The sequence below is a fragment of the Lytechinus variegatus genome, chromosome 3 (assembly GCF_018143015.1).
Source record: "Lytechinus variegatus isolate NC3 chromosome 3, Lvar_3.0, whole genome shotgun sequence".
NCBI lineage: Eukaryota > Metazoa > Echinodermata > Echinoidea > Temnopleuroida > Toxopneustidae > Lytechinus > Lytechinus variegatus.
The window spans coordinates 71,304,007-71,320,771 of record NC_054742.1 but is presented as its reverse complement, the minus strand read 5'-3'; the positions used below and the strand labels follow the sequence as shown (position 1 = coordinate 71,320,771).

Below are 16,765 nucleotides of genomic sequence, written 5' to 3'. Positions count from 1 at the left end.
TCTATATAATTCTATGTTTCGTTCTGCTCGTGTTTTACTTTTATATCATGCCAATTGTACTAAAGTCAATAGGGTATCAAATAATTCGAGATATCAAATAATTCAAGAGTGGAGGTGCCGTGGTCGAGTGGTCTAAGGCGCCTGGCTATACATGAAAAGTCCGGAGTTCGATCCCCGGCCGCGGCACCTTTACCCGTGAGCAATCTACAATGCTCTTTTATCCTGCTTTCAAATAAATTCTAAATGCTATTAAAAAAAAATATTGGTGCTTGTGCTGGATATTTCATTACAGTATCAACCCCCTTCCCTTTAAGAAAAAAATGAATCATCCCAAATTGTTATTAGACAGATGGATTACTATGTATTCCTCATCAAAGAAGAAAAGTGGGTAGTTAATACAGCACTGTAGTATAAGATGAGAAACATGTGTGCATGTAGCTCTCTGCTTCACACAAAAAAAAATGTTTATGTTCTCTGCAAAAATGTCCTAGGTAAGTATCTCACCAGAAGTTATTCTTTGTATTGTTTTACTCAGAAGAGAAAAGGCACACATAGCATGTGCATCTCTAATTACCCAATTAAGGTCAATTAGCGCAATAACGGCGTTGAGTAGATGTTGTGCCACATGAGCGGAAATGGAGAAAACACAGGAGTGTTTTACATTTTCGCACCCTGCTACTGTGAAACAAATTAGATTATTGTTCTCATCTCTTTCACACTAATGATACCCCTTTTCTCTCTTAAACTCTCTCTTTGTCTCTATCTGACCATGGAGGTACCTCCATGGTCGGTCTTACCCATCCCATCCCTTCCGCCGTCCTACTGTTCTTTCCTCTGTATTTTTGATCTTCAAAATACATTATACTTTTGTGTAGTATGTTTGTTTTTTCACCCTAATTCAAGTTTTATAAAGTTATGTGGTATTTTTTAATACACTGAATTTACCAGACCTGTGTTGTTGTTTTTAAATGTCATACTATTATGTCACATATCATCCTTGACCCATTTGAGATTGATGATTATGCTATAACACACATTTTCCAGAGATTTTAATTTGCCATTATTAGGCTGCAATGAATGCAAAGAATGCTCCCCAGGGAGTGGAAATTATGCACTTTTCGTGTGGGATTGAAGTGGATCCAATGACTGGGGTATTATTATGCTGGAAAGCCCTTTGAGCCATTATTGGAAAAGCGCTTTATAAATACTAGCTTATTATTACTATCAAAATTAGTATGTGGGCTTCCTTAATATCTTTGTTGATGAAAATTTATGGACCTGAAAAACCTCGTAGAATGACTCAATTTCAGTAGCCTTAAAACTTATATATTCCATTTTTTTTACAGACAAGAAGCCCTCACTGCTGCTATTGGAGAAAAGGATGCCCATATTGCCCTGTTGGAACTGAACAGGAAAGGTCCCAAGTCATCAGAAGAACTCAAACTTCTCAAGAAAGAGAAAGATACTCTAGTGCAACAGCTCAAAGATGAGGTAGGTGGTGGGCACAAGACAAACAGGAAAACAAAATTTTATTATTACTTTTTTTGTATTCCCTTCTTCAGGGTTTTCTTTGTTGGATATCATTATTTTCACAATTGACGGGTTTAATATTTCTATTATGTTGGATGGCTCAGAATGGAATATCAGAAATATTCCAAGAATTTGGGCAAATACTCCACGAATCACAGGTGAGTGGAATATTGGCCCGAACGAGTGGAATATTTCTGGCCTACCCTCCCCCCCCAAAAAAAAAAGAGGGAGAAATTTGATTGAACATGTCATATCACTTATCACATTATGGTGTCATCACTTCATAGTATTAAATTCGGTTATTCGGTTACATGCAACTTACATGTAGTTCATTATGACTTCATCGAGCGCGCTGCACATCGCATTGCTTTTATTGTCGTACCCGCATGCACACAAAACTGTTGAATACACTCTCATATTTAAAGGCAAATTTTGTACAGGAGCCTATGGGATATTGGTTGGATTTTGGTCCTTTTGTGGGATACGCTCTGATACTGCACGGGCAATCGATGCAGACCAAAATAGGCATTTTTAATGCTTCGCTAAATCGCTTTATATAGATGATAATACAGGATATGCTTCAATTAAATGAACACCGGAAGGTTTCAAATATACAGATGTGTAGCACAGGTTCAAAAATGTATAAAATAAATGGAGTGTGAAGTATGTTGAAAAAACACTTGAAAATTTGAGCAAGGAGGAATGTATAAAAAAGTAAGGATCAAAGAGTGGTTGCCTTTTGAAAGTACTTTATTTAGATTTGCTCAATCTAATTTTCTTGAGAGTAATTAAGTTTTATTTAAAAAAAAGATGGTTAGTCATGTATATTCTACATACAATGTATTTTTTTGCTCTTCTCATTAAATCTGTCCATCCTGTGAAGTTAATCAAATATGTGTGTGTCGAGGGGGGGGGAGAGGAGCTGGTGATATCTTAATGTTCAGTCTGTTGATAGTTTCAGAAAAGACTGTGATTAAGTAGAAAACATGCTGCTGGCCTTCATTTAAAGAAAAAAAAAACACTTTTTTAAAATTTATATTATTCTGATTGAAAACAACCATACCGTATTGTTCCTATTTTATGTGCTGAAATCAATCTTGATGGTTCCCTGTTGTTCATGTAGGTCATTGACTTATGATAGAAACTACCCTCACTTTTAAATGATCTTTCCAACTGTTGGTTCATAAGATTTCTAATTCACTTTACTTGGAATTTTCTTTTGACTAAGAGTTGCTAGCTGCTATTCTTATTTAACTTACCAAATGATTTTTTTTCAGAGACTTTATTGCTCTTCTCAGTGATTTTAATTCAATTTTCTTTTCATGGTTATGGCTGGAATAGGTGAGGAGAAATTAGGAAAAATTGATGCTGCAACAAGCTTATTGTTACTGATTATCAATCAGTACAATTGGAATGTTGATTCATTATGGGCTTTTGGCATGAAGTGCACTCCAAAATACAATGACTGTACTTTGAATAGAGTCCAGTGGTACATTTCTTATTCAGTTCATCACCACTCAATGCTGATTTCTGTCAAATTATATGAAAACTTGTTCTTGTGTAATTGATGAAGTATGGTTCTTTGAAATTCTTATTAAAAAGCAGTTAAATGCTGACTGATGGCACAACTAATGAAACCCTAAAAGCCTTGTTAGTAATTATGATAAATTGACAAATGACAGTTCCATGAAATGTGAAAGGCCTGATAATTTTCTGCTCATGACATTATTTTTTTCTTTGTTTCTGAGAGCATTCAAGTTGTGTATATCGTACGAGTAAATGGAATGACAGTTTTAACACACTCATTTACAGTATCTTTTCATCACCCTGTAAATCAGCAACATTCTTGCAATATCGATGTAAACATTTAAAAAGTCAGTCAAATAACAATTCACTTTTCAAAGTGAAGGGTGGTCATTGACCTTTCGTAGAACAATTTAATTATCCCTGATAAACTGTCAGCACTGTTACAAATTACTTTTCCAGGTTGTTTTCTGGATAATTCTCTTCCTTAAATGAAGAGATGGTAACAGGCCAATAACTGTCCCCCCCCTTCCCACCCCCCCCCCATGGCTGTTAGCCAGCTTTAAATTATTCAAAGATAAACGGTTAAAATCTGACTTGTTAAAGAAGAGAAAAAACATATTTGTTCTTCACTATTTTGTGATAAGCATTGATAAACATTATATTTCAATGCGTAGGAAGTACTTTGTCCTTTGCCAACACAGATTTATTTTCATACCTACATGTACATGTATTTTATAAAGAAGCCATGATCAATTGATTGTCAAAGTGATTCTGAAAAAATTATTCTTCGGCTACTTTACTCTTTGGAGTCTGTTTGAATGTTTGAAGTTGAATGGGTATTTGAATCTTTTTCCCTCTATGACTTCAAGTTCACTTCAAATTGAGAATGGAATCTGTGATCAGACAGCAACATGATAGTCATACTTAATTCAGTTGTTTTTCTAAAGACATCTAGCTTGTGTTCTACATAGCAATGATTGATCTTTACATTTGAACATTCAATCAGTGGATAGTCCCTCGAGGACCTACCATGCATGCACACCACACCATCCAACGGAGATTAAAAATATGGTGAGGGGCCATTCTATCCTTCACCAGTAGCTTGAACACAAGGAGTGATCTGCAGCCATGTCTGTACGTCTGTCTGACACCGTTCTCATTATTATACAATTCTAATACTAGTTCAGTGGAAACAACTTCAGGAAACCAGTTTGGAAGATCGCTTTGCTCCCATTTGATCACCTAAATGTGGTTTTCAAAACCCTCTTCACTTAAAGATAAATTCCAGTTCTGGTAACGATTTGAAAATGACTTTTTACAGAATCTCATATAATGACCACCCAAGTGTCTGTTTGTATGAATAAAAAATATGTGCCAAAGGATTCTGGAAGAAATGATGTAATTGCTGAGAAATAGCAAAATAAGAGTGGATTCGGTCACTTCCGTCGGGTCTTTATTCCAGCAATAATAATACACTGTCCCATGTGTGCCTATCTGTCTTGGCGATATTCAGTGTGATCGTATTTCAGCTTAGATTTTATGATTTCACAAATTTCAGTTTTTAACTGTACCAGACCTAGACCCACGATGATGTAGTCATACTTAACCGTGGTTTTACAGACTTTTTCACGAAATTAGTGTTTTACTGCAACTACTATCATTTAGCTTTAAGCGGTTTTGTTTCACATTTCATGTGAAATTTGAAACTGTAGCGTAGACATTCGACACACAGTGTGTGGAGTAGCGCGCTTGAAATGTGCGAATATCGCTTCCTGAAGAACGGTTGTGTCCTTTCTTACACTAAAACCAGTTTAACCAGGCAACGCAATCTTGAAAACTACATCACGAGGTGGTTTTACAAGACTGGTTTGGAAGATCGATTCCAAGACTTCTTCAACCGTTATCATTACATGTTAAACTCGTTACCACTATACTTGTTTCCAGTAAACAAGCTTTAGGACAGTAACGAGTATGAGGGCATAGTCTCCCAAACTCCATAATGAGAAGGAGTTTGTTGATGCAATGTAGTATCCACTTTGTTGAACTTTGGAACTACCTTGCTATGCCACTGGCAGCATTTGGAATGTCTTGTCGCCATTCCCTGTATAATCGAAGGGGATTAAAAATTGGCAGTGATGAATCTGTGGGCCTGTGATATACCTAGCCGTGAATGCCCACGATTGTTTTGCCCGCCCGTAATATGCTGAAAATCCTGGTTTGAATTCCTGCATGCATCGTAGGTCTGTCGGCAAACAATGTTCCAGATCTATCAGGTACCATTATGGATGTTTTAAGATCCTACATTGTAAATAACATATCAAGTCATTACATTGTCAGCCCTCTATTGAAGTAGGTAATGAGATTAACATTCTCAGAAAACAAATTCTCTGAATTCCTCCTTTCATTGCACATATTCTTAAATGCTTGTTTCAGAATATGGATACATCCAGAATGTAAATTTCACCTCAATCCACTTTCAAGAAAGTTTAGAGAAGAGAGCGAAACAAAGTTTGAATGGAATATTGATAATGTTTTTTTTTTAAAGGGAAAATACAGGTTATTTGATTAGAATACCCTAAGGATTTATATGACATGCATCCAGAACATATATACACCAAGTATTGATTTATCCAACGGAATAAGATAAGAGAGAGATTTTGAGTTAGAGCCCAAATAAATCAATTAATATTATGACGTGACAAGCCTGTAGCCACTTGGTTCCGAGGGAGGGGGTTCGATTGATCCCCCCCACCATAAAATTCAAGAGCAAGAAAAAGGTTGGGAAGGAACACTTTTCTGGGGGTGAAATGGCCAACAGTTTGACTGATGACTTTTTTTTGCTTGTGAAATTTTTCAGAGATGAAATGCCCAAAGTTGTGACTGATAACCCCCCTTTTTTAATTTCTTGTATAATTTTTAAGCCACATTCTCAACCCGAACCCCCTAATGGAATCCCTGTGCTACGGGACTGCATGATATGACTAAAATACACTAATAGAGCATGTTTGTTTGGTAGATAGATTCCATTCTATGCTGAATAATGCAATTATGATAAGCTTATATGATCATGGACCTACTTTGCTAGTAGGTCCATGATACGATTAAGGACGTTCCACAGTTAAAGTGAAATCCATGTCGTTTTCACCAAACTTTGAACATAGATACTTTAGAACCTTAATATGTAAAAACTAACATAGGCCCATGTGCTTGATTTTTTGCTATAGAGCTTCAAAGTTCACCGAAATTGATGTTCTTAAGAATTGCGCATTCAAAAGAATTTGGCATTTTTAGACCACCCAAGATTACTACAATGAGTTTAAACCTCTATTACTCAGTCAAAATACATGAAAAAGTCATCAAATTTTGCAAGAGAGTTAATAATTGCACCATTAGAATAGAGAATCTATTTAGATTGCTATTTGTTTGCAATTTTAAGTTTAACAGCACTGTCAGTTCTTAAAAATGGCGTAAAAGTTAACAAAATCCCAATCTAAAAAATGTAAAATTTCAGTAACAAACTACAAACGTACAATAAATGCTGCACTTTATTCAAAATCCATGTCATTTTCACCAAAATTTGCAGAGTTGTAGAGGAAGGTATACCTAAGAGGTACCAACATTAAGAAATAGGGTTCATGTACTTGTTTTTAAACTATCAGCATTTTTATTAGATCAAATGTGCTTTTTAAAACATCAAAAATGCGCTGAATGCTTTGTATCTATGTGAAGATAAAATCAAAGCCACTCTACCATTTATTTAAACTCGGGGTAATTTTCGTGATTCTTGGCAGCACTGCAGAGTAAAGTATTTTGAAATTGTAGAGAATTTTTTTTAATGGTCCATGGAATAATTCCATTTTTTAGCTTCATGAAATAATGCATTGGATCTGCAGTTAAAGTGCAGAAGATGAGAAAAATCAGAACATACATGTACCCACAGCTAATTAATCACCTGTTCATCCATTGTGACGTCAGCGCGCGGAGTGTAAACTATGCGCAGATCATAATGCGCACAAACATAACTGTGGAACGTCCTTAAGGTCTTTCTCAAAAACTGCTTAAAAAGCATTAAAATTCATCATATTTTTATGTTCTTTTTGAATATCTGCTGCATGTCTTCAAATGAACTTAGAAATGTCGAGTCCTGTCAGAATTCTGATATCTTATTCATCCGGATGTCATCTTATCTCATCCTATTAATCTCCTCCCTGCAGAATATTGAACTTGAAAGAGTGTAATTCATGCGGTATTGGTTGAGCCATAAATATGATCATCTGGGCATTCCTATGTTATGAGCATGCCAAGACAATACCTTGGAGTCATTAATCCACATTGCCTTTGTTGGCCTTTGTTGGCAAAGCAGTAAACAGATACATGAAGAATGAGTGGGACATGGATGAAATACTGTTCATTTCATCGATGCACCTGTTACGAAGTCTCCACTTCTTTGGAGATTAAAGGTGAATCATGGAAGATTGAAGATTGTTACCCCCATGGATGCTTTAGAGGAACATGAAGGAGCTTCAGACCTCCTAGAAGAAAGCTCTTGTTTGACACTCATGGCTTTTTATATTAAACTCTAGTTTTGTAACAGTGGTTAGTCTAGGAGAGCAGGAAATGGATACACTGCACACCACTTCAGGAAGACGTGATAGGGCTCAAGAAAATTTTAAAAACTCTCCAAGTTTTCTGACTGAAGCAACCTAAAAAGCCACAGCCAGAACCAAAAGGAAGGAGGCATGATTTCAGTGCTTGCCCTGGGTCTGGGTGACCCCCCTACCCCGGATACAACACTGGTTTTTAAGCAGACATTTAAAGGAATACACATACTATCCAAAAGTCATTTCAATTGGAATGTACTATAACCTGTTGGCATTCTTATTCTTTTAAAAGTTTTTTTTCATGATTGATGTTTGAAATTTTCTCAATAATGGCTTTAATTGGAGTGAACTTTAACCTTTTACCTGATTTTGGATGAATGTATTTGGTAGTTGGGAAATTCTAAACATTTTTCAGAAACAACAGAGAATGGAATACTCATATTTCACAGACCTATTGCATAAATCATTTCAGATGAGAGAAATTGATCACTCAAAAGTTTTTTTTTTCAAAATATATTTCATACTGATGTTGGGAGTCAATCTTTCACATTTAATCAAATTATTCAAATAAAAACCATTCAACCCATTTGGGAATTGCATGATAATAAATGGAAAATCAGAAAGAAGCATCTGAAGCTTTACATACAAAGTGGAGCAATCTATATAGCTCTTTGTAAATTAAAAATTAGAATCCTAAACAATTAAACCTTCATACCCCTCGATTCTGACCCTTCTCATTTAATGTAAAGTGACACAATGAACACAAAGAGAAGGCAAGAAGACAATGTCAAATATAATTTTTTTATTTTTAGGTACAATTTTTCCTTAGTTCTTTCAACTCTGGTGACTTCTCTGATTTTGAACAACTTCTTATTAAAATGAGAAAGAACAGGAAATATTTGTACATGTAGTTATGCTGTATAGCTGGGAGGCATATATTAAAATTAATTTCAGATCTTTTCTTCAAGCTGGTCCCAGAGTGGTTCGATGGAGCCTAATATTTCTCACCGTCCAGGACCAGAGTGACAAGCTGTCTTGTCAGATTATAACCAGCAATTTACACCTGTCTCCCTGACCCAACAATTGGTGCCCTGAAACATCCAGGAACAAAAGTATGAAGAAGCACACTATCAAAAGTTATGAATGAAGAGTTTATTGAAGTGACCATTCTGCTACTTCCTATTAATATCACTTATTCTATCTTGGCCAAAAGTAATGGTGACCTTTTGTTTTGTCACTCTCTTGAATTAAAGTCACAGATTCTGATAGAAAGAAAAAGATGGGGGGAAGTAAGGATCGAGGAGGGTATGCCTGAGGGGGACTTCAAGAAATTTTTTCTTGATTATAATTGTTACGGTGGCGACTAGAATTCCCATGGTTGCCTAAAATGCCAAATTGATTCGGTGATTGGTTTTGAGTGGTGTGAATTACTTGGTTAGTCCTGGCATATGGCTCTGTAATTCCATATTTACTATGATCGGTTATAGCAGGTGCAGTTTTCGAAGGTGACCTTATGATGCTTTATGATTATTCAGAGGAGTACCATTCTACACCCCCTTCCTCTTAGAGGGGGGGGGGGGGGAGGTACTCTATGTTTATGAATTAGGAAATAGTTTTTTAACAACTTTTGAAAAAGTGTTAAATGATTAGATTCAAATTGCATTGATATTTAGTATATAGTTTTTGAATTTGCTGTATTTCAAAGCATTGCCATCCAACAGCTATAATATATTTTAAGATATAAAGTTATCGATAGAAGGAAAAATGATCTTCGTACATTTGTTCATGTTTATAATTTGAGTAATATAGGTGCCTGTGTATGATAATAAAAAAGAAATTTTGAATGTTAATGATTGAGAGCATTTAAAAAGAAATTCCAATCTTGATACTTGTGATCAATTTTATTCCGGATCCTCTTGATTCCTCCAAATATTCTGCATTCCCTTTCACAAGGAAATATTGTCATATTGTCGAAAATATGAGGTCGTTCTCATGCTTTTTAAAACTAGTTTACTGGGAACTGATTCAGGAAACCAGTTTGGAAGATCACTTTGCTAGCGTTCCCACTTGATCACTCGAAAGTGGGTTTCAAAATCACTTCACGTAAAGCGTTCTAGTTGCTATGGAAACACTCTCAGTGGGGCGACATGTTTCACGCGAAATTCAAAATCGCAGCGTAGGCATTCTTCTACACCTGTCGTGTGGAGTAGCGCGCTCAAAATATGCGAAGATTGCTTCACGAAGAATGGTTGTGTCCTCACTTGTGCTAAAACCAGTTTACTGAGGGGAAGCGATCTTGAAAATTACATCGCAAGGTGGTTTTCCGAACTGGTTTTGAAGATCGCTTCCAAGACCGCTTCGACTGTTCTCACTACGTTATAAACTAGTTTCCACTGAACTAGTTTCCAGTACTAGTTTTAGGAACATAGTGAGAATGGTGTCTTTGAGGCTGTTCTCACTACGTTCCTAAGATCGCTTTGCCTCGTTAAACTGGTTTTAACGTAAGTGAGGATACGACCGTTCTTCGGGAAGCGATCTTCACACATTTTGAGCGCGCTACTCTGTAGAATGCCTGTTCTGCGGTTTCGGATTTCGCGCGAAACGTGTCATCCCACTGAGAGCGTTTCCATAGCAACAAGAGCGCTTTACGTGAAGTGATTTAGAAAACCACTTTCGTGCTATCAAGTGGGAACGCTAGCAAAGCGATCTTCCAAACTGGCTTCCTGAATCGGCTTCCAGTAAACTAGTTTTAGAAAGCGTAATGAGAACGGCCTCTAAGTCTCTCTTCAGTAGGGCATTTGTTTTTTATTGAAATGTTGGAGAAAGACAAATTGGATGTAGCCCACCGTAGTTGGTTCCTGAAGTCCACTTACAAACATGATAATAACTAACAGTGTGGTGTCGCACCTGTTTGCATGACAATATGATTGGCCAACCAGCATGATACGATCCGAGAATGTTGATTCCATGTCTCTTTTCAGCGAACTGCTTCTGGTTCCCTAAAGAAGTGCAGACATGTTAATGAATTGGACTAAATGATAAAGAAAAATGTATGAATACTATTGCTCAAAGCAGATATGCTAAATAGATCAACAACTTAGGTAAATTCTTTAATCAATGTGCCATAGATGAAAATTGTTCATTACTAATATACTAAAATATTGCAATAAATCATTTTCAAATGTTTGACTTGTAATAGAATCCCAATGGGTTGTAATAAATTACATTTTAGATAGGTCAAACAAGCTCTATTTCCAATAAAGACTGAGGAAACTTTTATGGTGGTATAACATAACTGCGTAAACTTGTATTGCTGGTTAGGCTGTCAGAGGAAGATCATTATTTGAATGATAACAAAGAAATTTGGTAATTTAAAAGACACCTTAGAATAGATGCAGTACCGTGGACATGGAGCTGCTAGCGGAGGGAGTCATGAAGCAATGTGTGCAGCTCTCTCATGCGGTCCTCTCGCTGGACAATTTTGGCAGGGCTGGGTAACTGAGATGTTTTGTAACGGGGGTCTTGCGAGCTGGGCAGCTTCTGAATGGAACTTTTGTCATTCAGAGTATCTAGAGAACTGGAAATTAGGTTTGAAAAAGGGGTCATCAAAGCGGCATGTCTTCGTACCACCAATATATGTGAGTGCCCCCCCATGGGTTAAAAAACAGCTTTATGAAACACCCACTGTAATTTTTTTCCACTATAACTATAAAATTATATCTGTTTACATGTACTTAAAAATATTTGGCATACCTCAGATGTGCACGTTTTGTTGATTTTGTTACTGTGAATGGTAAACAATACAACTTGATGAAACAAACATTAAAACTTTGATACTTTTTATGACGTAGTTTGTTGATTACATTCTAAGAATATGATGCTCTTATCAAGTGATCTGTATACCACCATCATCACCGCATTTGTAAGAAATTGGTACAAATGAAGACAAATTGATCACGCACATGATGACTTTGTGTTTTCTCCGGCAATCACAAATGAGGACAAATTGAATTCACAGCTGAAAGTTGTACTACAGTTGATGCCGTCTCGGTGATAGGCTTGTTATCAAGAGGTGATGTTCACATATAGCAGTTCTCATCAAGTCCATAGTATTTCCAGTTCTAATCCTCGCTCCGCCCTCTCTCACCCAATGCGTTTATGCCCAGGAGGGCCTTGCATCGTATACATCCAGATCCAGACCATCTCACCTTGGCTTATGAACTTCAAATACTGTTACCACCTGACCTGTAACATCATCCAGACAAGCTCACAGGCCCGTATTCTGAAACTGGTTTTAAGTTGTGGTTTAACTATGGTTAGCCAATTGTTACATAAATCTCTAACAGTAGATGTTCAATACATCAGCTCATTTAACTGCCTTGGAAGGATAAGGATGACAGTTGTCTTCCCCATTACAGAATTAGTACAGAGCACAGTAAACATGAGAAGCAATCACTCTAAACAAAATTTTGAAACGTTTGGCTTCCCATAATTTTAGCACAGAGTTAGACCATGGTCTAAGTTAAACCTGACTTCAGAATACGGGCCACAGAGTTTCAGAATGTGACTTTTTCTAGAACAGGTTCCTTTCAAATTCCAAGTCGGATGTGTCTGTTCTGTTTAGTACATGTACTTGGCTCAAGCCCACTCTATTTATGCCTTGCATGAGGATATCTTGTTTAGAACTTCAGCTTTGGTTATAGCAAAGGACCTTGACATCACGAAGTTACGTCATAGGGATCTTTAATAACTTGGAAGATTGCTTGAAATTTATCAGTAGATAGTATTTCTTACAATATGTTTTCAGTCTTAATTTTCTTTGTTGTGCATTTGCAAACCAGCCTAAATGATTCCCAAGGTGGTCTTTCAAGAAAGTTGTGCTTGATGTGAAGGGTGCCATGTTTTCCCCATGTCATGTTCCTTTGTATACCCCTACCCGTTCACAGCGTGCGAACCAGGTGCAGATATCGGTACCGTAATTGGTAGATGTGACTCCTCTCATCCTAAGATGCAATACCAAGAATATCTAGGAAAGGTTCAAGTGAAATTGTCTTTGACAATGTTACTGTTTCAGGTGCAGGCTATTATGTGGTAGATAACTCAATTTACCCCCTTGTAAGACGATACGCTCCATGATGATAGGTTGCGAATCGGCCGAAAGAGGAGATGTATTGACATATCGGGTTTTGCAAAAAGATGATCTTGGAAAAGATTGAAAAGGTGAAGGTGGCGGGAAGATGCAAAAAAACAGCAGAGCCTTTACCTGTAGAGCAAACCATAGAGTGTAAATGAAGGTGGTGTTTTTTATCAGAGGGGTCCATAAGAAAATTTCAATAAACCCTAGAATTGTTCTCACAAAATTTCTCCATGGTGTACCTCTCTAAGATGCAAATTTAATATATGATAATAAATCCTGTAAAATGGATGCAAATTTATGAGTTCTTTGATATGATTTTATTTTAATAACAATCAGGATAACATTTTTCATCCGACGATTTGTCGGATCTTACAACTTACCTTATATTTGATAGGCTGAGAAGTACTGACAGCTAGTATGGTAACTGTCGGATAAATTAGGACTTGCCAGATAAAATGTCGGACAATTACTTTCATGATCATACATGTATGTTGTAAGTTTGGGCAAGCTATAGTGCATGTCTGATCCACCAACGATCAATGCATATCATTTTCCATTTTTAACAATGATACTGATGAAATATATGACTATATTTAAGAGAGCTTTTTGCTGAGTAAACTTTTTATTCCATAACATATCTGAGTACAGAAAGACTATTTAGTTACTGAATGACTAAAACTTTCATACCCCTTCCTAAAGGCCTGGTCACACCGCCAGAGCGTTGTTGGAGCGGTCGTGGAGCGGTAGGGAGAGAGGGTCAAATTTCGCTCACAAAATTGGGGAAAAAATGGAAAACAAAAAAAAAACAATCGAAATCGAAAATGGTGAATGGTAGCGAGCGGTGATGATTTTTTCTCTCCGCTCCACGACCGCTCCAACAACGCTCAGGTGGTGTGACCAGGCCTTAACCTTTAACCAGACTATTTTACTCCGATCAGCCCCATGTCTTTTTATACTGGAAGAAGTGAAACTACTTTATTAAAGATTGTCCTTTATTTTTAAAGTTTTATTTTTGCATGACTTTGATTTCTTGTGACTAATCTAGGCACATTGGCAGCTAGAAGTGTTCTTAGGTAGGAGAGTTCAGCATGATCCTAGAGAGGTTTGTCTCCGATCCCTTTGCTTGAAACAAATCATTACCAGTAGAAGTAGTATATTATCCTTCAAACATCTTTGTGGTATATATATATATTCCATCCTGTGCTTTCGAAAAGAATCACCTTTTTTCAGTTTACTTTATTGATACTTTCAATAAAGCCTACAAATATAAATCACTTTTATTCAGCAAACTGTTCATCTATGGGAGCATCGCAAGGACCTTAAAATCGATTGTACATCAGTTTAATGTTCTCAAATCAGTCATAAGTTTTGCCATTAATTGTAGATTTCTAATGGTTAATATTGATCTAAATAATTTTCAATAACGGTAGGGAAACACGTAAGAGTTGGCACAAGTATCACCCGGTATCACCATCTAATCTTCATTTAGAATTGGCGTTCTGAATATCTTTGTTGTTATGATGAAATGATATAATTTCAATGCTATTTTTTGTAATATATTAGACTAAACAATCTTGAGACAATGAAAGAAATTATCTTCTCTTTAAAATAACCTGAATCTTTTTTTTCTGGTACTCATTGGCAAAGATGCAATTTTGTTAAGTTTGTACAGATGCTTAATGAAATGGAGTTAGGTAGGACATCCTTTGTGGCTCACTTTGTAATCGCATTGTATATATCGTTAACTATCATATCTAAGCACACTGTAAGTTAATTTTCCATCATTAGGGGATTTACTTTGGCTGTTAATATGTGTTGTTAATATGTGTTGTATTGTTCTACAGTGTAGTAGCTGTGTATCTTCAAAACTTTCATATTAACGTCATGTTACTTATAATGAGGTGGAAGAGTTGCTTATTTTCTGCTGTTATACAGGGCAGGGAATCCTTTCTTTCCTGAATTTTCTGTATTATCTATATTATTTACACTTTTTTGTGCATTCATGTTATGTTTATGTTATATACTTCCAATATGGTATTGATAAAAGAATGAATAAATGAATGAATTCCCATTTTTTGAAATTACTCCATATTTTCATTACGTTCAAAAATTAATTCAAATTTTTCTTTCTAAATTTCATTGGAAGAATTTGAATGAAATTTTATTATGATTATAATTATTGTATATTATTATCATTACTATTATTATTATTATTAGTAGTAGTAGTAGTCGTAGTAGTAGTAGTAGTAGTAGCAGCAGCAACAGCAGTATTAGTAGAAGTATTTTTTTTCTTTTTTACACAAAGTGAAACTTACCCTTGTGGTAGGTACCTTTATATGTAGCTTTGAAGTATAGTTTATCAAGCCCCCCACTTCACTAAAAAGTCTGAACACCAAAACTGAATTTATGAGACAGAACTAGAATGATATAACTTTGAATATCTTGTCAAAGTCAAATTGGTGGTTAGGATTAAACTTGCATTGATAGATTAGAGGAAAGTTCAAGCTACCCCGAAGCCTGATTGTAATGCCATCTGACTCCTGGGGTCAATACCAGAGGTAGCTGGTGTTCTGGTTAGTAGTGTGCTGCAACGAGCCCCGTTTTACCTTGAAATCAGAAGAAAAAAAATGAAATATCAATTTATAAAATATTCAGATGCTTTGGTTGGAGGAATTAAAGATTTTCTTTCAGGATCAATAGTAACCATTATGCAGTTACTTTGATTCAAAGAAAGTGAAATTTGTACAGATTTTTTTTTTAAATGGGTTTAACTTCTCATTCTCTAAGCCGCTCATTCTCATTTTACCCTTCATTATGTCATATTATTTCATTTGCAGAAATAGAATAATGTGTTGCTGTCATCTTTTTTTCTGTCTTTTACACAAAAGAAGCGGATGCTGTTCATGATGTCTGCAGACCTCTGTATGCCCTCTTGAAAGTGGGGTATCTCTATCTCTTCTCTGTGATTCACAACCGGGTTATCAATGATATACCACTTGAGTTGATAGTAATTACTATTTTTACCCTTGGATGCAGATGGAAGAATCTATATGACTCCCTGACTGGATGTCTTTGCATTTCAGACTAGTTTGGTTTTGGAGGTAAAGTGAGAATGTCAGGTTTAGTTTGGAGGTGGTAGTAAACGGCCCATCTGATCTGATCACCTCAATCACCACAAGGATTGGCTCGCCAACCTTACCACCGGACCATTTCACATGAAGGGTTAATCAACCCTCTCAAGCCAGATTTCATGTTATAAAAAAAATTGAATACCAGTATAGTCATTGCATAAACTGACCTTCCATTAAGGCAAGTAATTGCTTAAGTTATTGTTATTTTAGACTGGAGTATGTAAATCATGTCTCGTTTCCATCTTCATAGTCAAATTTTGCCCAAGTCGAACAGATTTATCTGGTCCCAAGTGATATGAATTCGGCAGAGTTAACTGTATGTTAAATAATGAAGCAGAGGTGCTTTAGATTAGTGGATAGGTTCTTGACCATGAAGTACAAGGTCAAAGATTCAATTTAACGGCATATAAAATATCCTTTGGCAAGGCATTTATCTGCATCACACACTTTCTATCCAGGTGGGCAGTCAATATCTAGTTCAGATGATAGGGTGCAAAAGTCAATATAGATTGCTGACAATTATAAGTGACATATCTCTCTGATGGAAAACTCCCAAGGAAGTGGAAGATGTGCGGGAATTTAATTCGGCAAGCCAGAATCCATTAATCGGCGCAGTAATGTTGACAGTAATAGTGCTTGTTGATACACTTTTGCGAGATGAAAAATACAATATTACCATCGCAATCACAAGGAATTATTCTCTGCAGTTTGCTAAGCACCCTTTAACAGTTTTATAAATTTTCAATTTATCACAAATTACTGAACCAGTTTTCTATGTGAAATAGTTCATGGATTAATATGGTTTCTAGAACTGCCCAAACCTAAATCTCAAGTATGAA

The 16,765-nt window shown here is 36.1% G+C and overlaps 1 protein-coding gene across 6 annotated transcripts in view; it reads left to right on the top strand.

Moving 5' to 3' along the window:
• LOC121411851 (ELKS/Rab6-interacting/CAST family member 1-like) overlaps nucleotides 1–16,765 on the top strand; it is a 91,125-nt gene that overhangs the window by 59,301 nt on the left and 15,059 nt on the right. For 5 of the 6 annotated variants that reach the window (XM_041604726.1, XM_041604728.1, XM_041604729.1 and 2 more), the window contains 2 exons: nucleotides 1,347–1,491; nucleotides 13,841–13,897. In XM_041604726.1, the coding sequence (XP_041460660.1) occupies nucleotides 1,347–1,491; nucleotides 13,841–13,897 (202 nt within the window). The remainder of the gene's footprint in view (nucleotides 1–1,346; nucleotides 1,492–13,840; nucleotides 13,898–16,765) is intronic. The other variant, XM_041604730.1, reaches the window with a different exon arrangement.